Genomic DNA, 20,242 nt, shown 5'->3' on the forward strand with positions numbered 1-20,242 from the left:
TAAAATTTACTCTGAGCTCCAGGCTCCATCTTTATCCATGACAAAGTGCCCTCCCTGACATGGCAGGGAGAGGCAGGTTGCCAAGGTGTCCCTCCGTGCTAGCCCTGGGCTGGCAGTGCCTCTGCAGATGCCAGCCCTGGTGGCTGAGCCCTACAGGCCCTAGTTCAGCGCTTGCCGACCGAGGTGCCTGGATCAGAGGAGAGCAGCAAGTACGGGGTGCTTGCCTCCCGGGGGCTGGGGGGAGCCCCGGGGCCGCTAGCACTTTGGCCTCTGCGCAGGGTGGGACTGAGGCAGGAAACATGGATCATGGCACCATCTGCAGCCCTGGGAGGGAAATTCGTGCTTTAAAGCACTAAGTCATCGTTAAGAGATGTATCAGGAATTGGGGGACCTGTGATGTATCTCCCGATGTTCACATTTAATAAAGGCCTCCTGCCTTTATTCCCACAAAGGGAGAGGCTAAGAGAATGGAATTGACACTCTCTGAAAACACACCGCAGAGGCCTGTGGAGATGCTGCTGTTGGATCAGGCTGGCCCTGCCTGGGGGTCTGTGGGGATGGGCACTAGGGCAGGTGTGCAGGAACACCGGGGCCTGCTTCTCAAAAGACCAGCCCTGGGGCTGCTCTCACTGCTACCTGGCCAGAGCTCCCACCTACACCAGCATCCTGGGACAGAGGGGCTAGTGCCTCCCCTTCTTCAGGCTGTGCTCTGTGGCGGGGGCACTGGGAGGACGTGGTGGGGTTGGAGGCTGCAGGGGCCCTGTCACCTTCCACCCCAGCGTGGGCACTGTCACCCTGCCTCCTGGAAGAGGCCTTCCTGGGTGTCAGCTAGAGCTCTCCAGGGCTGGCCTGACTATGCTGGAGGTTGGGCTAAGATTTGCTCAGGGAACTCAAAGAGAACAACAGTGGCAGAAAGAGGAACTGGGGTTGCCAGCCAGGATGCTAGGTGCAAAGTCCTCTTGAGAAGCCAGCACTCACACAGCCCACATGAGCGTTTGTCCCAGCCCACTGAGAGCACTGACCACCTAGCCTCTTCACTGGGCATTCACTGTACCCGCTTTGCATGGTCCCTTCTGCATGGACCCTGTGTCTACCTAACTATTCTGTGGGTTCTAGGGTGGGGGTCCAATAACAACCTGCCCTTTGGACTGGGTTGCAAAGTTGACAACGGATGCATAACATCATGGGTGATGGATCAAACTAGGATGCCAGGGTTCTGTTCTCTGGACCACTCACAATCGGCAGGGCCACCTCTGACTTTCAACGAGCTCTAGTTCCCAGCAGCGTTGTCTGGGCATGGTGGGATCTCCTCAACAGCAGTAATGCCCTGAGTTCTTGCAGGCCAAGGGGCAGAGGTTTCATTTTGTTTTACAGTTCTGGTCTGTTAGTATATATCTCCCTGGAATGTGTGTTAAGAGGGATTCTGAAGTATCAGTATAGCCTAATGAGACAGTGCTGACATCAGCTAGCAATGTCTGTCTTGGGTGTAGGACAGGGAAGGGCAGTATGTGTTCCACATCTTTGCCTCTTCTATACTCTGTGCTTTCCAAAACACTGTCATGTGTGTTATTACTTCTTTGATCTCCTCCTTCCTGGAAACCCCAGGAGGTTATATTGTCTCCATTTAACCTACAGGGAAACAAGTTTGAAAAGGTTTTTATCTTGCCACAAGTGAATGTGGAACTGGGACTAAAGCCTGGGTCTCCTGCTTCCCAGGCCTGTGCTCCTTCCTCTTCACTGAAGCGAGTGGCATTACAGGCCAGGACTTGGAATTGCTAACAGTACATACCAGGGCCCTGGGGGATGAACCTGTGCCCACAAGCCCACAAGCGGAGGCTCTGCTCCTTCCACATCAGTCTTTTCACTCCCCTTTCTGCCTGGCAGCCCTGAAGCCACATGACTCCTGGTGGGCATGGGGGCCCACATACCCAGCTTGCTTGCAAGAGGGGATGGGGAAGGGAGAAACTTATCTACCCACAGAGCCCCAGGGTCTCTTGGAGGAACCAAGCCAGTTGCATGTGTAGCATTTGAGCAGCTGCAGAACATTCTCAAGAAGCAGGGCTACCAGAAGGGCCTGAATTTAATCATGCTGGGCCAGAGGAGGTCGGCTTACTTGGCGTGCAGCACAGGGAGGGGGCCAGGCTGCGGGTTCCTGAGCTGAAGCCAGGGGAAGCAGCCTTCACAAACAGCAGCAGGGTCCAGCTTTAATCAACATAAGAGCCCTCAGCCCTAAAATTATGAGATGAGCTGCCAAGAGCAGCATCCTCTGCTCACAGACTTTCAGGAGGCTGTTGCTGGTAACTCTTGTACTGGAAGTGGGTGGTGGGAGATTTTTTGTCTTTCTGCCTGGACAGGTGTCTTCTGCAGAATCCACCAGCCTGAGAATCCAGGCTTGGTGATCTGGGCTGTCTAACCTGCTGCCTGTGATTCGTATGGCAGAGAGGCCTACTTAGGCCCTCCTTCTCCCCATCCCCCTGCAGCTGGGGCTCAGCGCCTGACCTCCCAGTTGCCTTCCGTCCTTCCTCCTGGGGCCCAGCCCTTCCTCTTACAGGGCCCTCTCTGCCTGCCACGTAGACCCCTCCCCCAAGCCTGGCCTTCCTGCCTGAGGCCTGGAGCTAGGCAGAGGGCCGAGGCTGTACAATGACTTCCCCTGCTGGGTGGCACACCATTGTGTGACAGGCCTGGGCTGGCCCGGATGCCCCTTGCAGCACAGCTGTTCCTAGCTCTGGGTGATAGAGGCTGAGAGCTGGGTGGGGACAGCTCAGGCCGACTGCAGGAATGTCAGGCTCTCAGGAAACTGGGGGGAAGGAGGGAAGCCCAGGGAGAAAAGAAGAGATGGCAGGGCTCAGATACAGGATTTCTCTTGGTTTTGGGGAGACTTGGCAGCGAATCTCATCCCTCTGCTTAGAAAGCCTCATCCTTTAAGACATGGATGCAAATGCCTTGTCCAGAACCTCCCCTGGCTCCTGGCTCTGAGCTCCTAGCACATTGCAGAGTGTCAGCTCTCTATTAAGTGTCCATTTCCCCACTAACCATAGGCACCTTGAGGGCAGAACTGTATCCAACTCATCTCTGACTTCCTAGCCTCTAGCACAGGTCTGGTGCATATTTAGTGTTGAATGAATGAATGAGTGAATGAGTGAATGACTCTTACTTGCCCTTGTCCTACAGGAAGTTTGGTCCTGTGCCGGTGAGGGCTGGCTTGAACCAGGTGGATAACTGTAGGTGTAGGTCTGCTAGGTATCTCTAGACAGATATATACACCCCTCTTAGACCATGGGGACCTCTCCTGGAACCTCAGAGTGGCTGGTCTGATGCTTCTTGGGGCTTTGGCTGGAAGGGGCTGGAATGGTCCTACTTCCTCAAACACTCATCCAGTGAAATCTACCCAATAGCAGAGAAGGCCCCTCCTCTGGTCACCTTTGGCTTGAGGGCACACATGACCCTAGGCGGCTTCACTGTTTAGAGGTGACAGTCTGGTCAGTGGAAGCAAATCTTCAGAGTGGAGGGCCCTTGCTTGCTAGCTTCTGCCCCATCCCTACTCTGGCTTAGCTGGGCTGGGAGGGAGTAGAAGGGGTGCTTGAGAAAGGACTCACCCTTGGGATCTGCCCCAGCCAGCCATGTCGTGGGGAGGATACGTAGACAGAGAGCCCTGCTCTGAGCCCCGAATACTGCCATGGGTCTGGACCACCTGCGGCTCCCTGGACCCACCCTGGATTATAACTTGCTCTTAGGCCTTTGTTCAGGCTGATGCCTGGATCCAGAACATGCTTTTCCCTTTGCTGCGCTAACTGTGACTGACTGACGATACAGCCCAGGTGTCACCTGCCCCAGGAAGCCTTCCTCAAGGCCTTCTCAGTGCCCCATCCACACCTTGGCCCCACACATGGATGTCCTCATGGCCTCCCTTATCAACTGCACTTCAATTCATGGCAGGGCCCACACAGCCTCCTTCATCTTTGTGTCTCTGGGTTCTGGCACACAGTGGGCATTCAGGGAACACTGGCTGAATGAATGAATGAAAAAATGAATAAATGAACAAATACGGTCCAGTGCTACCTTCAGAACAATGCTCCTGTGGTCACTGTAGTTCTTCACTCTGGTGTCCCTAACAAAAATTAAATGAAAGCGATATTTTCCCCCAACCTGAAGAAGCAGGAAAAAAATGGAAGGGATAGATTCTTTTTGACTGAAAATTTTTCTCCTATCAATGTTTTGCCAGCTGGTACCTGACACTGTTTGTCTGTACTATGGTATTCCAGCCCAGGAGCCATATGCATAATCCCCCGGTGATGGCCTCAGAGAACCTCATCCCTGATCCTGGTCATGAAGGTGTTTTCTGGTAGAAGAGATGGTGATGACCAGGATGAGGAACGTAGACAAAAGGAGACTGCATTTCTTACCACCCAACTTCCCACACCCCTACCAGGGAGCTGGTATAGGCCGAGACCTGCCTCCAGGAGGGCCAGAATGTCAGGGGCCCACATGTGAGGAGGCAATGCTCATGGGTCTCCACCAGTCTAGGCTGGATCCCTACAGAGGGTTGGGTCTATAGATGAAAATTCTTTCTAGCCATGGGGACCCATCCCAAGTTCTGCAGGGACTGCTTGGGGAGTGGCCCACCCATTCTGGGTGGTTAAATGTGGCTAGGGTGATTTCACATTTCTCTAATTCTTGTTTCTTCTGGAAACCAAAAGGAAGCCAGATGTTGCCTCCAAAACTCAGAGTCTTAGAATATTATGGGTCTCACCAACTGCCTCTTTGGGAAACTCTAGGACTTCTGGGTGTGGGGAAGTGTGGGGAGTGGGGTGAGAGTGGTGTGTTCACTGGCCTAGGTCAGGATGAGGAAGAGCAGCATGGCAAATGCTATCAGTCACTCACCCAAAATCTATTCTCCACTTCTTCCTCACTAGCAGAGCTCTGATTTTGTTTGAGACAGTGATATATCTGGTCCCCAGATAATAAGCCAATTCTGACAATCCTGTCCCTCATTTTTTTTCCAACCTCCTTTGTTCCAGAGTACCCATGTGAACCTCTTCCGGCCAATGAGGCACAATCAGAACTCTGGAGAATAGTTCTAGAAAACTTTTTACTTTCCTGATAAAAGGGCAGAAGTGGCGTGCATTGCTCTTTGTTTTTTTGTCATTTCCTGCCTTGAATGCCAACATGATGGCTGGAGCTATAGCAGCCATCTTGCAACCATGAGGGAAAGGCCAAGAAACATTAGCTCTGACATCACTGAGTGTGAAATTAGCATTTGTAATTCTGTGGAATTTTTGTTATGTGAGAAAAATGCATTCTAATTTATTTATGTCTCCATAGTTAAGTTTTTTATTTGTAGCCAAACACATCTATAAATGCTATTGGGGAGCTGACCAAGAAGATGATTCACCCTGAAGCTAGGTGCAGGTAAGGAGGGGTTATGTCACAACTGAGTCCCTCCATGTCAGTACAATAAATGATACCCCCCTGCCTGTCCTCCCCTGTTAGTGTGTCTCTGGCCCACTTGTGTGATTGGCTGAAGTGACAGTATTATCCTGGGCTCTTTAGAATGTGGGTCCACCATCCTCCCCAGAGACACGCTAGATAAAGAGCCCAGTTCAGACCTGCTCCAACCCCACAGTCCACAATACTATTGTCAAAAGAGAGGGGTCCAACAGAATCACCTTCTGGGGACAGAGGGACAGAGTTGAGGCCTCATTTACTATCAGGGGCCCTAGGGCAGACAGATTACAAAAATGTCCCCAATCCTCACACCTCCCTATATCTACACTCTGCAATGTAACTTTGCAGTTCAGTCCTTCAAAAGATAGAGTTTATTCCCCTACGTCTCCAACCTGGGCTGGCCTTGTGACTTGCTTTGGCAAACAGAATGTGGCAGAAGTAACCTTGTTCTGGGCCCAAGCCTAGGCCTCGAGAGGCCTTGCCTGCTTCTGCTCTGTCTCCGCGACCCTTTCTGGCTCCATATGAACCAGCACTGGCTAGCCTTCGGGATAGGAGAGGTGGCCCAGTTGCCCTGTCATTCTAGCTGACAGGCAGCTGACCTCCAAAAGAACAGCCAGCCAACCGACACATAGCTACCCACACATGTGGGAGCCCAGTGGACAGCAGAAGAACCGCCCAGCTAAGCCAGGTCCCCATTGCCAGCCTGCAGAATTGGAGCTAAGTCAACAGCTGTTTTAGGTCTCTCTGGTCAATTTGGTTTGTAAAGCAGGATTATGGTGGTGATAGCTGATACAGTCCTCCTCCTCATGGATTACCAAGCGCTTCCACAGACATGAGCTAATTCAATTCCCCAAGCACCACCTCTGCAGGAGATCTTATCTCTCTTTTATAGATGACAATGCCAGTATTTGGAAAGGTTCTGACTTGCTCGTGATCATGCAGTCAGCTCACAGTAGAAATCATCCCACCTCAGCCAATGGCCCCAAACGACGTCACCGTCCAGCCCCGCAGGCCCTATCTCCTTTTCCAAACTTACTGACCTTGCGCATTGCTTTGGGCAGTGGCCTCACCCACGCAAGCATCAGACTGGACCACAGACGTCAGCCCCTTCCAACCCTGACATGTTACCACAGAGCATCACACCGATACGATGTAGGGGAAGAGGCCAGAGGGCACCTTTTCCCATTTGGAACAGACGAACCACCATGTGGGTTAGCGCGGCCCCACAGGTACCCAGCTTGGCAAGTGGAGTGAGGGTTGGCCAGACCCCAAAGCACAGGCTCAATCTGGACCATCCTACAGAGCTGCCCTGGGTGAGCACAGAGGCCAAAATAGACTCTGAGTGGCCACAGAGGCAGATGAACCAACACCCTAGCTTGGCACACACCAGCCCCCCATAAATACGCATAGCTGATGGACTCAAGGTGCAACAAAAGTCGTCGAGGACTCACCCATGCATGGCATTCCATTCCCATCCATCCTGTCCCCCTCACATAGAAGGCGGAGCTGCCCTCCTCCACCTCCCCTCCCTGTGGCCACCCCATCACTCACCGACAGGGTAGGGGTGCCCTCATCCTCCACGGTGACTAGCAGGTGGTAGAAGCTCTGCCGCTCGCGGTCGGGCGGGGCAGGCCGCGTGGTGATCTCACCGCTGATGCGATCCATGCGAAAGGTCATGTCCTTGTTGCCCTCGGTAATGTAGTAGGACAGGACACTGTTGATTCCAATGTCACGGTCGGTGGCTCTCACCTGGACCACAGTGGTACCCCCACCCACGTTCTGAGGGGAGAGCAGAAAGGTGGTCATTCCGGATTCAAGGCCTTTAGGGCAAAGTCTAGCACCTGCTCTTGAGCGCCCAAGGGTTGCACCTGCCTCTGGAAAGCTCTGCTCTATCCTGGGTCCATGATAAGGAAGATAAAGATCATCGTGGTGAACATTCTGTGGGCACCGTGTCCGAGTTAACTCATCAAATCCTCTCTATAACCCTACAGGTTAGGTCCTCCCCATTTACGGATGAGAAAACTGACCTGCAGGGGAGGAACGTGTGTGAGTCACACAGCCAGTCAGTGGCAGAGCCATGGTGTGAATCCAGGGAGGACTCTACAGCCCTGTGTCAACCTGCCTTCATGAACGTCCAGCCTAGAGTGATACCCAGCAGGGTCTGGACAAAAATTCTACCAGAGTGGCTCAATCTTAGGACTGAAAAATGCGTGAGCTATTTTATTTAAAAGCAGCTCTCTCAGGGTAAACAGGTCCCTGTTGGTGGTGAAAGGCTACTTTCTTTATCCCCTCTCCTTTCCTCTCCTCTTCATCTGAACCATGAAGAGCTTTCCTCTGTAGGCAGACATTCAAACGGGTGCTTCGTGGTCAGCTCACACCCACTGTCCACCCTGGACGTTCAGCTGTATGGGCGCCAGAGCTGCCCTCACCTCATTGACGCTGACGTTGTATCCAAAGGGGATCTCGATCACTGGAGGGTTGTCATTGATGTCTAGGATGGTCACCTGCAGGATGTGGTCCTTCTTCCGTGGAGGGGTGCCACGGTCAGATGCCACAACCTGTGAGGAGGGGATGACTGGAATCAGGGCCAAGGGTGAGGGGGGGATCAGGAACATGGAGTCCAAATGTGCTGTCTGCTCAGTGTGGAGGAAAGGGAGGGCAGAGGGACTCACCAGCCCATCCCTGCCCCCTGGGTGGCCGCTAGCCTTGAGCCCTCCCCAAGGCTTTCACCATTTGTCCTACGCTGCAAACCACTGTTGCCCAATTTTTATCTAACTGGGGACCCTCCTTTGCAATCTAACTCTGATATGCCCAGTTTTTACCTCCTGACTATGACCTTGGGGGCCTGCAACCAGACCCAGGGCTCCTGCCTGTAGCTTCAGAGCCTCTGTTCCATGTACTCAGATCTGGTCTCTGGCAAACAGAGAAACAGTCTCAAATAATATTTTCAGTAATGATCTAGAGTCCTAGCATAGCCTGAGTCTGTCCTGAGGAGACTTGCTGGTTCCCAGATGCCTACAAGACAGCAGAAAGTGCTTGAGAGCTCAGACTCCTGCAGAAGCATGGCCCTGGGGACCCCAGAGACTCCTTAGGAAACATGGCAGCCACAGCAACTCAGCAGTAATGGCGGCCTTCATGATTCCTTACTTGTACGTATTTCTCACCTCGGCAGAGATTTTCCCGCCCCATGCATGGTGTGGGGGAAACTAAGGCCCAGGGTAAACAACTTGCTCAAGGTCACACAGTGTCTATGTGCAACAGCCAGGGCTCTTATCAGCTGGCAGTCTTTCTCTCCTCACTCTTACAGCAGAGACAGACACCTCCCGTGTTTCCTGCCCTGGGTCCAGAGACCCCTCCTCCCAGGATGCCCTTTCCCAGGTCAGCCTCACTCGAGCTCTTGGCCCTTAGGAGTGCTGTCTGCCCCATGGCCCTTGGTGTCAGCAGCAAGCTGACTGCCAGGGTGTGCTGATAGGCTGAGTTGCCTCTAGATGGAGGGGGGCTGGTTCCCACCTTGAGGATATAGTGGTCCAGCTCTTCTCTGTCCAGCAGTCTGGCCACAAACACTTCACCAATGGAGTCATTGGTGGTGATGATCTCAAAGGCCCCAGCGATGTTGCCAGAAGCCAGGGAGAAGACCACCTGTCAGGGGGAGAGGGCGTGACGAGTGAGGAGGTGTAGAGGACGGGACAAGGGGCGCTCCTCTGCCCACCTGGGCCTTCTGCTCAGCAAAGATGTCTGAGAAGAATGTGTTTTAGGCAGAAGTGGTTACAACCCTCAAAATGGGGGTAGTGGGTCCACTGATGTGATGCAGGGTCTGTGACAGGCTCCTGGGTGGTGGGGGGATGTGAGCACACTGGCCTGGGGCCAGGAGGGCGGGTGAGTCCCAACACATGAAGTTTCCCAGGGCCAGGGGTGGGGAAGCACTGAACCCCCTAGCAGAGGAGCAGGCTCAGCCCTGCTGTTACAAGGACTCTATTGGGCTCTCACAACAACCCTGTCACAGGGAGCCACTCTCTTCAGCTCAGAGAGGAGGCTGCGGACAGCGAAACCACTGGCGAGGTTACACAGCTTGTAAGTGCCCAAGAGAACAAGGATTTGAACCCACAGGCTTCTGACTCCAGAGCCAGCATCCCTCAGCCCCCTAGAGGTGTGCAAACATTTAAATAAAGGTGGAAACCTCCTCAAACACAACCCAATTTGTAGCCTAGGTCAAAGTGGTGTGAAGACTGAAACATCTGTCACTCCTCTTCCTCGTGCTCGGGGGGAGGCCCAAACCTGCAGGGTTGGGGAGCACTTCCTGCTGTGGGACAGGTAGAGAGCCTGAGAAGCAGGGGTGCAGAGGAGCATGGGGAGGGCTGCCCAAGGATGGCACAGAAGGTGAGATGCTGTGTGGTTTGTGGATGAGGTGACCCAGGATTCACTGGGAAAGCTAAACCCCCACTGGGTTCAGCTCGCTGTGGGGAATGACTCTGGCCAGCCTTCAGCTCTGTGCTCCCTGGACCCAGGCAGGGCTGACAGCTTGAACAGCTCTGCCTCCTTTCCCAGACCACGGACTGTGGTGAGGGCCAGGCTGTCCTGCTCAGGACCAGGCAGAGCCTGGGGGACCCTGCTTCCTGCTCAGTGACAGGGATGGCTTGGGAGGCCCCCTCCAGCTGAGGGGCTGAGGGAATCCCCTCCTGACAGGCCAGTTTTGGATTATTTCACCTGGTGCCCACCTGCCCATTGCTGCCGGCGTCGGGGTCCCGGGCCTTGACGGTGGCCACGTGCTGGCCCACAGGGTAGTCCTCGGGCACGCTGACCGCTGAGTCAGAGGTGAAGTCGAACCTGGGACTATTGTCATTCTCGTCCAGGACAGTGATGTAGACCTGGGGATGAACATGGCCAGAGAACTCCCACATCCTTCCCCTCCCTGGCCCCAATCACAGGGTCTCACCATGGGCCCGGTGGGGACCAGACCTCCAATCCATTCCAGAAGGTCAGCAAGCTTTCAGAGCCCACCTAGGCTAATCCTGATTTTACTCGGAGGCCCAAACACATTACTTCTGGGAGTCTAGTGGGGGAGGGCTGCACACACTCAAATGCTGGGGGGCTGTGGAGGGGGGACTCAGAGGTGGTGGGGATTTGGAGAGCCAGAAGGCACGGGCCCTGGCTAAAGGGAACAGAGGCTACTCAGCTCCAAATTGGGGAGGGAGTGCCAGCATGGCATTGGCCTAGCTTCCAGGTTTTCAAAAGGAATTAGGAATCCAGATTTTTATGTGGAATTAGGTGTTGATTAATAAAACTTAAAAAAAAATCATGTGCAGGCCAGTTAAAACACATCTGGCAGCCAGATATTGCCCGAAAGCCACTTTGTCCACACCTCTGGATTAGAGGGAAGGAAATAGGGCTCAGGAGCAGGAGGGAGCCATGAGGTGGCTTGGTGGTCCCAGCAGGGAGAGGGCAGATGGGGAAGGGAGGGAAATTTCCAACTACCAGATAAAGAGGGAACATGCAAGCTGCATGTGAAGAGCACGTTGGTTTGTGTCTGCAGCTTGGGCTTCTGCTGCAGGGTCTGGATGGTAAGCCTGGAGAGAAGGCCTCCAGCTCATGGACGGCCACAGGTACCCCTTAGGTTCACTGATGAGGGGATGAAAATGGGGCAGAAGAGGCTCAGATTTTAGGAACCCCAGGCCAGGTCTCCCCTGACCCCTTCCCAGGGCAGACCCTATCTTCTCCTTCCCCAGGCCTGGGCCTCCAGGGCTCACAGGCCCATCTGCCTCCTAGTGTGCACAGGATCCCATGGGGAGCCTTGGGAACCTCACCACATTGCAGAGAAAATTCCATTTCATCCTCTCTCCTAATCAGGTCTTCCCTCTTCTTGGTCCTAGACACGCTCCCGCATCTTAGGCAGCTGTCGGGACCGTAGGCAACGAGCCCAGGCTTTGCAGCAGGACTGATTCCACCACTTACTAGCTCTGTGATTTGGCAAAAGTTACTCAACCTCTTTGATGTTCCATTTCCTCAGATGAAAGTAGGAACAAGAACACCTACGGCATCAAGATGCTGGAAGGAATAAATGAGCCAACAAAAGTGGCCCCCATCCTGCTTCTGGCCTGGCTAAGAACTGCCCATGTATCATTTTGGATTTTGGTCAGGGAGCTCTGTGACGTCCCAGAGCCCTAGTCTGCTCTCCTGTGAAATGGGCATAATAATGCCTACCATACTGTTCTCAGGGTGAAAACAAACAAGGCCCCTATCATCTGATGCCTCCCAAAATCTGTCACTCGGGTTAAGGCCTTATATGGACTCCCCATGCTTCCTCCTACCACAGGGCCTCTGCACATGCTGTTCCCTCTGCATAAAATGCTCTTCCTTCTTGGCTGTGCAAACTCCTATATTTTCTGGGGATCTCAGCTTGAGTCACTTCCTCAGGGAAACCCTCCTCGATTTCCCTGACATCTCTTTATAGGCTCTCTCTTGGCATCTAGTGTGATAATCTGATCAATGTCTTTTCTGTTTGTGAAGGCAGAGGCTGCATCTGGCTTTGGTTTCCTGCCATATGTCCCCTGAGCCCAGCTCAGAGTCGGGCACATGGTAGGTACTCCCTCTATGCTACTACTCTCATCATGATCATGATGATGTTTGTGACGTGCTCCCAGCACTAGGGAGTCTGCATCAGTGAGTGAGGAGGGAGGGCAGGTACCAAGGCCTGTGGGAATTAGCTAAGGGTCTGTGGCCCCACCCAGGGCCTCGTGGTCCAAATCACCTCCCCCATCAGGCAAAGGCCCCAGGGTGTTACTCAGAGCTCTTACGGCAGAGTCCCCCCTTCCCCCAGCCCAGCCTGCCCCCTTCCTGCTGTCTCCCCACCCCTCTCAGGGCCACGGAGCTGCTGGGACTGGGAGGAGTCAGGTGTAGGTGAGCTGTGGTTTAGGGGTTCCGGCCTCACAGAGGAAATGGTGGCACCTTTAAAAGGTCCCTCAGCCTGCCTCCACCCCAGCACCTCCAACAAATTTGGAGCGTACAAAGCTGGTGTATCTGGGGCAGTGGCTCCTGGGAGCCTCTGAGAGGAAGCCAGGGCAGAACAGAGTGGGGTGGGTCCTGCTTCCTGGAAGAGGGTGAGGGACTGTGGAAACACAGGGGCCCTCCCAAGAGTATGTACTCTAAAATGCCCTCACCTGCCCAAGCAGGGGAAGGGGCCAAGGCTTCTACGGCCTCGGGAGGAGTGTTCCTCCTGCTTCTCAGGCTCCCCTTGGCCTCAGCTCCTGGACTCAGGACAAGGGTGAGGGGCAGCTGGGCCCACTTTACAGATGAGGCTGCTAAGGCTCAGTGAGAGGGCCTTCTGAAACTTAGATCCTCTGGCTGAGAAGGGCAGGAGCCCCAGCTGGGTGCTCCAGGACATGTGGCACCTGCTCACCATCTGCCCCCTGGGGGCTCTGCTCACTGGCTGCCTTCTGGGATCCCCAGGGAGCTGAGGGCAGCTGGGTGGGCTCACTGCTGCTTGTAGCCTCACTCACCCCAGGCTGGCCCCATGGACAGAGGAGGCTTTTGGGTACAGCCAAGCCACAATCAGGGCCACTGGCACTGGGCACTTCTAGGGAGCCGTCGGCAGAGGACGCTCTTTGCCTAGACACCGGGTTGGTCTGTACCCTTTGGCTAAGGTGAAAGGGACTCGGTGGGGGAGAAATTTGACTGTAACCAATGTTGATGATGAGCTGGAAACCCTGCGTTGTCTACAGATGGCCTCAGGACTGTCCGGCTGGGGCCCAAGCTGGATCGTGGTTAAAAGTTCTCATTATCATGGCAGGATGCCACCCCATAAGCAGCCCCTGGGGCCCAACCCCTAGCCTGAGGTCACCACCTCTCTTATTCTTCTAGGAATCTTGCCTGATATCTCCGACCTCAGCAGTCACCCTTCCCGAAATGCATAAGGTCTTGGTGCCTTTACTTAGGGTCCTTGAGGGCAGCGACTCACACCGAGTACCCACTGCTGCCCTTACCCAGCACTCCCCAGGCCCTGACCAGTGCCCCATTTCACACAACTTACTATAACACACTCCTTACCCTGATCCCGAGAGAGGCAAGGGGTCCCCTTTACAGATGCTACTCCTATCACCCCTTCCTACAAAGGGCTTCCAATCTGCCATTTCTGTCACATCCTCTGAGGGAGAGCAGCTGGCATGATCCCCATTTGAGACCCAAGAAAAGGAAGCACAGAGAGGTTGAGCAACTAGCCTACATTACATGGCCAGTGAGGAGCAGAGCTGGGTAAGGCTTCAGTGTTTCCTCCACTGTTTGTTCCACATACTCCTTGTTAGTGCACCATTCACCCCAGGATCCCATGAGGGGCTTGGCAGGACATGCAGGGTAGAGAGAACAGAGCTGGATGTGGGGTACATGTCCAGGAGGGGCCTGGACTCAGGTGTGAGAGTGTATGGACTGGGGAGTTTGGGAAGGAGCAGGGACCAGCTCCTGGCCTGCCATGTGCCCTCTCCCCAGGAGAGGCAGGAAGGCTCAGCACCATGCAGAGCCCAAGCCAGCACTGGCCACAGACAGTGCTCAGGGGAGAGCCCTGGTCCACAGACTACTCACCTTCTGTAGGCAGAGTGGCAGGAAGCGGCCGAGGGAGAGAAAAGGCAAAGAAGGTGGTTAGCAGTCCCAGCCCAGCACCCACTCCAAGCAGTGGTCTGCCCCCCACCTGTCTGAGGTCTCCTCCCTAGTCCAGGCTGCCAGGGAAGGTGTGGCATGGTTGGCCACAGTGCCATCCCTGGGCTACTGAAACCCTCACCCACTGCCTGGCCTGCATGTTGGGTGGCTGGTGAAGTTGTGGGTTTGGGGGCCCTTGGGGCAGTGATGGGCTGTCCCTGTGGGGCTCTCACCCAGGGATCTACTCACCACAGTGGAGTCTACTTTGGGGCCGCCGTCATCTGCCACCACTGTCAAGGTGTAGAAGTCACCTTTCTCCCGGTCCACCAGGTCCTTGACTGTGATCACGCCCTACAGGGAAGGGGCCAGATGGGCAGTGACATCATATACACCAGGCAGAACCTACCTTGTCCCCAAGCAGTCCCATGCTCTGATCAAACTGGATTCCTCACCAGCCCTGAGCATCCTGCCCACTTTCCCACCTCCACATCACTTCCTCTGCTGGCATAATTTCTCTGTGAAGCTCTGTCTGTTGAAATCCTCCTTCTCTCCCAATCCTACTTGGACACCACCTCTTCCATGAAGGCTTCTTTCTCCCCTAGCCAGGTGCCACCACTCTCTTATATGGGCCCCAAAGGGGCTCCATTATATCTCTATTACAGTTCTTTTCATATCATCGCTTGGGGTGCTCTGATCTGCATCCTTGATTATTCCCACTGCTACTCCTAGCCTAGGAACTCTTTAAGGGCCAGGAAGGGTCTTGTTCATCTTTGTATCCCCAGTATCCCCCAGGACAAGGCCTGGCACATCATAGTGATTACTGCCTTGCCTATTTACTTTTTCTTTTCACCTTGCCTATTTTCAAAGAAGGGATTCTGATTTGAAAAAAACAAAACAAAACACTAAAGCAAAGATGGAAGAGTAAGATCTAGGCAGTAGATAAGACATAGCTGCACCAGACACCTAAGACTAGCTTTTGCAGTAAAGCACTAAATTTATATGTGAGCTTCCTAACAGCCAGGGTAAAAAGGGAAACATGATGACTTGCATAGCTTTCATTGTCTAATAACAAGAAAACACCAGGTTGCCTATGCATAATCTTTATCTTACCCTTAAATATTAAACAGATGCATCACAAGGATGTTTATCTTTATGACAATGAAGAGAGTGCTATGCACATAGAAGGAACTCGATCAATACTGGCTAGCTTTAAAGGCACTGAGCAGCCTGCCCCCAGGTAGAGCCCTTGCTGTGCTTGCCCCTAGCCTCCCTCACCGTGATGGCATCTATCTTGAAGATGGCTTTGGCCTGGGCGCTGGTGTAGGTGTCGAAGCGGTAGGTGATCTGGTTGAGGTTGTCGATGGAGTAGGCCTGGACCCGCACAATCTCGGTGCCCAGCGCCAGGTTCTCCAAGATGGCAGCCTCATAGGAGGCATTGGAGAATTGCACAGCCTCGTCCAGCTCGTTGAGCAGAGTGATGTAGACACTGCAGAAGCCCTGGTTGAAGGGGGGTGCCTGGTCAGTGGCGGATACGTTCATCAGGTAGCTGGTCTTGGTCTCATAGTCCAGGTAATCCACGGTGATAATAAGCCCTGTGCTCTCATCAATCTCGAACTTGCCCTCCGCGCCTGACAGGATGCGGTAGTTCACCAGACCACCATCCCCTGCAGGAGGACACAAGGGGCTCGGCAGTCCCAGTCGGAGTGGGCTGCCTGGGGCTTTCCAAGCTGCCCCAGTGCTCCCCCTGCTGTCCCAGAGGGACAGGGTGAGGGGCCTTGACTGGTCCACCCAGTATACACCACCCCTCCCCGACTCCTGTGGACCAGGTTGTCCCGAGGGACAGTACAGAGGACAGGGTCAAGGGCTATGTGGACAGCAAGTCCAGCACACTCTGTTGACCTCCTCTGGGGCCTGTCCTTGACATGAGGCGGTGGTTCTATGCCTGGAACCTTAAAATTCAAGCTCAAGCACTTCTCTTGGGTATTTGGACAAAGAGAGGGTGGGGAAATTAGGGATCTCTTGTAGTGGGGGCTTTGATCTAGAAAGTTTAGATGGTGCAGCATCTTTGGGGGTGGCTATGCCTTCCTTTGCTCCCTCTGGCTGAAGGGTTCCAGTGTCAGGGTTACCTTCCTCTTTTCTCCAGACTCCCTCCACCCCAAATTCCTGTGCTTTGGAATACACCCCTCAACCAGAAGCTAGAGTTGGGATTCCTTAGGTGCAGTCCACATACTTCAAAGAGAATGGTTATAAAACCACTCAGGCAATCCCAGACTCCTTTGGAATTATTTGCAAAACTCTGAATGGACATGCGTTTTTTTCTGGGGAGGGATCCATAGCTTTCACTAGTTTCTCAAACAGATACCTGGCCCAGAAAAGGCCAGGAACCATTGGTCCGCAGCAGCGTATAGGACCTGGACTGCATAAATGTGCCATGTAAGGGAGAACAATCACCTTGGAGTTGTCTGGCCTATTTCTCCCTCTATCCCATCCTGTGCCCCAGGTGAGCTGGGGATACCGACAGGAGCTGGGTTGGGAGCCACCAGAGCAGCTGACATGAAGGAAGGGCAGGAGCTGGGAAACTAGGAGCAGTTTAGGTTGCCCAGGACAGAGGTCTTCTCTGGCCATATCCCTGGCCAGGGGCATAGGCCCATCTAGCCAGGCCCCATGACCTAGGCTGGCCACCTTTTTCCTTCATGTGGCACTGCTGACTGTGGCCACCTCTAGGGCTCGGAGCCTTTGGAGAGGTCCGGGCTGCCTTCAGGGACATCCACTGCCCTGTAGAACAGGACACTGCCCTTTGTCAAATGTTTGTGTGCCAGGCCGTGAGCTGCGGCTGGCTGGCTGAGTAGCCCTCAGCCAGCTTTCAGACAAATCCTTTACCTTCCCCAACATCTGCCTAGTTCCTAGCCAGGCGGCTGGGAGCTGCCAGGACCTGAGGTGACAAATCTAGACTTCCCAAGCTGTGACCTCTCCTCTCTCCACCCAGAGGCTGGGACAACTCTCCTCGACTCCAGACCTCCCAAGACTGAGAATCTGGTGAGGACGCCACCAAGACTGTGCCAGGAGCCACTCTCCAGCCTGGAAGCCACTGAATGGGGGAGCCCGAGGCATCCCAAGGATGACAACCCTGCAGGAGAGGGAGGGATGAGCTGGGGCTGGTCACTCTAGGGAATGGACTCTCTGGTTTCCTCCTGCCGGACTCACCAGTGTCTCGGTCTGTGGCTCGGACAACAATGACTGATGTGCCGATGCCCGCCGTCTCGCGAAGCCCCAGGCGGCTGTACTGCTGCTGTGTGAACACTGGGGCCTCATCGTTGACATCTTCAACGTACACGATCACCTGTAGAAGCCAAGCCAGGGATGAAAGGTCAGGGTCAGGTGAGGACCGGAGAAGCCCAGGGCTGGGCCTGCCTGGATCTCTGTGTGTGGTCACTGCTTTCCTGGGCCAGCTATGAGCTTCCTATAGTCCAGCTGGTCACTATATGCCCCCACCTTGTACAGTACCTGGCACGTGGCAGGTGCTCAGATACCACTTGTTAGGGAGCAAATCTCGTCTTACTCTTGGCTCTGCTACAGATCCTGGGGGAACCTGTGGCTAATCAGTGACACAAGCCATCGAATTTCTCAGTTATGAAAGGGTAATATCAACATAATAGTTCACAACCTGTGCCACTCCTGTTATGAAGACAGAATAAGCCAGGGCCTCGTAAAAGTGCTTGAAAAAGTTTAAAGAGACCCCATTCAAATATCAAGACACACCTAGAAAAATAAACATGAAAATGTCAACCATGGTTGTAGCAGAGGAAGCTGGTGCTTAGACCCCTTTAGATGCTCACACAACGTACCTTCTCTGGCGCCCTCACTGCCAGCGGCCAGCACTGTGGCTCTTTGTGGGGAACTAACCCCAGCTCACCCCACTCCACCCTGGCTGCTGAAGCCTGCACACCCAGAGAGCCAGAAGTGCCTGGAAATTATGTCCTGCATTGGCTAAGGCAGCCCTTAGCCAATGACTGATGGGCAGCTGAGACGACTCTCTCCGGAGCTCCCTGTGGGACTGAGTCAGTGTCCCTTGTTCCACTTTGCTGGCTGCCTTTCCTTCCTGGTCCCACACCCCTTCCGGCCTTTCCTGGGAACACTTCCTACTAATCACTTTCACACCAATCCATGTCTCAGGATTTGCTTCTGGAGACCCCACCCAAGACAGTGGCTATGTCAGAATTGTGGAATTACATATGATTTTCATCACTGCTTACATTTTCTAATTTCTCTTTAATGAACATGTGTGTCTAATATAACCAAAAACCACACAGTTTAAAAAATATTTATGGAGAGAAATGTTATGGCTAGAGATCAGCACCACCACCCTTCTTTTTTGAACCCCCCCCTCCCCCAACACACATAGGCTCACAGAGGGGTCTGGCCCAGGTGTGGGCAGGACCAGGACTATGTCTAGAAGGACCAGTGTGGTGGGAAGAGGAGTTATAACCAGAGTGGTCGTGTTCTAGGAGCCACAGGGAGGACCAGGGCTCCTGCCTCTTTTCCCAGATGAGGGGACAGAGGCCCAGAGACGGGGAGAGACCTGCCCATGGCCTCACTGTCACTGAGGGCTGGAAAGAGCACAGGGGTTCTGGTTACCAATCTACCAACCCTACTGCTCTTTGCTGTATGCTGGGGATGAGCTGGCCCCAGAGCAGGAAAGACACCTCTTTTCAGCCTAACAGAGCCAGGGCCAGCAGGAACCTGTCAGCAAAGCAGGCGGGAAGCACATGGGGCAGGGGAGTACACGGGGCAGGGCAGCACATGGTGCAGGGACAATGATGCACAGCACAAATTTCACACGTGGTCATCAGCACCAGTGGTGGCACAAGGCCTCAGCTAAGAGCACACATATTTGGTTTTTGATTGATCACTGCCACTCAGATCAGCCTCAGCTTCTCTTCTGGGGTTAGCTAGGAAACAGCTGGACAGAAGTGAAGGGGTTTCTGTTGTTATAAGCGGAAATGATGGCCTGATCAGTGGAGGACTGGGAGGTAAGTGGGGTGGCAGAGCCAGGGGGAGGAGAGACTCATGCGGGTAAAGGCTTCTCTGCTTCCCTGCTCTTGGGGTTCCTGTAGCCCTGCTAGGTCACCAAATCTTCATGTCCAGACATGTAGAACGCACTATGCAAACTAGGGTACCCACCCCTGAGCACAGCTGCTCACAAGCCGGAACCTAAGTCTGGCTTCGCCAACAACTTGGCTGGGAGATCCTGGGTGGGGTGGGTGTGGGGGAGAATTTGCATGGATGAATTTTAGGAACTCTCTTGCTATAAACAGAAGCTACCCATCCATCTTTTGAAACCGTGAGCCTTACCCTTCCCGAGTCTGCTTGTCCAAATGACCTTGACTCCAAGAGTCTGGGGGAACAGGGCTATGCTGACAGTTTGATAAGAGGAGGGTGGCAGCATGGTGCCTGGGTGTGGCCCGTCCTCCATGAGGCTGGCTGCATGCCACTATCCTCTTGCCGGTTTCAACCTTGTTTTTAGCAGCAAAGACAGGAGGCAAAATGGTGTGTGGTTTGCAAACCTGAGAGACACAGATGTACAGGAAACACCCAGGTCTGCCAAGTTCTTACTGAGCAAGAGGGCTCAGCGACTGAGCTACTGGGCTCCCTGGAGAACCAGCCCCACTTTCTGCCCAGTGCTGTGCCCTCCAACGGCGATGAGGCAGGAGATGCGTGTGCAAGCGCACATGCGCAGGGCACATGTGAGGCCCCCAGTCTCTACGAGGACCAGTTCACTCTACGATCCCTAGCCCCTCATCTATGCTGCCCTGGTCTCTGAAGCAGGAACTGGAGAATGTAGGTGGTCCCTGCAAGTCAGCTTTGCTGCTGCGGGGAAAATGAGCCCAGGGCAAAGCTGGAGTCCCCACACTGTCTTCAGGAAGGTCCCTGGCTTTCCTGAGGCTCAGGGGTGTGGGGGCCATCAAGCCCTGGCTGCAAGGGCCAGCAGCCAAATTCCCACCTTAAAATCGATTCTTTGGGGATAAGGCAGCAGTAGTCTCTGTTCCAGAGCCCTCTGTGAGGCAGCGTAGTGCAGTGGTTAAAACACACCTGAGCTGACTGCCTGGGTGTGAAGCCTGGTTGTATTGACCCTGACTGCTGTGTGACCCTAAACACATTGGCCAAACTCATCTTG

At 54.0% G+C, this 20,242-nt stretch overlaps 1 protein-coding gene across 1 annotated transcript in view; it reads right to left on the bottom strand.

The window, feature by feature from the left end:
* Window positions 1–15,362: 15,362 nt before the first annotated feature.
* The window catches only part of LOC116656655 (cadherin-23-like), a 159,871-nt gene continuing 154,991 nt past the window's right edge, over window positions 15,363–20,242 (bottom strand). The window contains exons 26-27 of the mRNA XM_032469914.1: window positions 17,272–17,407; window positions 15,363–15,564 (exon numbers count right to left, since the gene is read on the bottom strand). Of these exons, the coding sequence (XP_032325805.1) occupies window positions 15,491–15,564; window positions 17,272–17,407 (210 nt within the window). The 3' untranslated portion in view covers window positions 15,363–15,490. The remainder of the gene's footprint in view (window positions 15,565–17,271; window positions 17,408–20,242) is intronic.

This window comes from Camelus ferus, chromosome 29 (assembly GCF_009834535.1).
Source record: "Camelus ferus isolate YT-003-E chromosome 29, BCGSAC_Cfer_1.0, whole genome shotgun sequence".
Lineage (NCBI taxonomy): Eukaryota > Metazoa > Chordata > Mammalia > Artiodactyla > Camelidae > Camelus > Camelus ferus.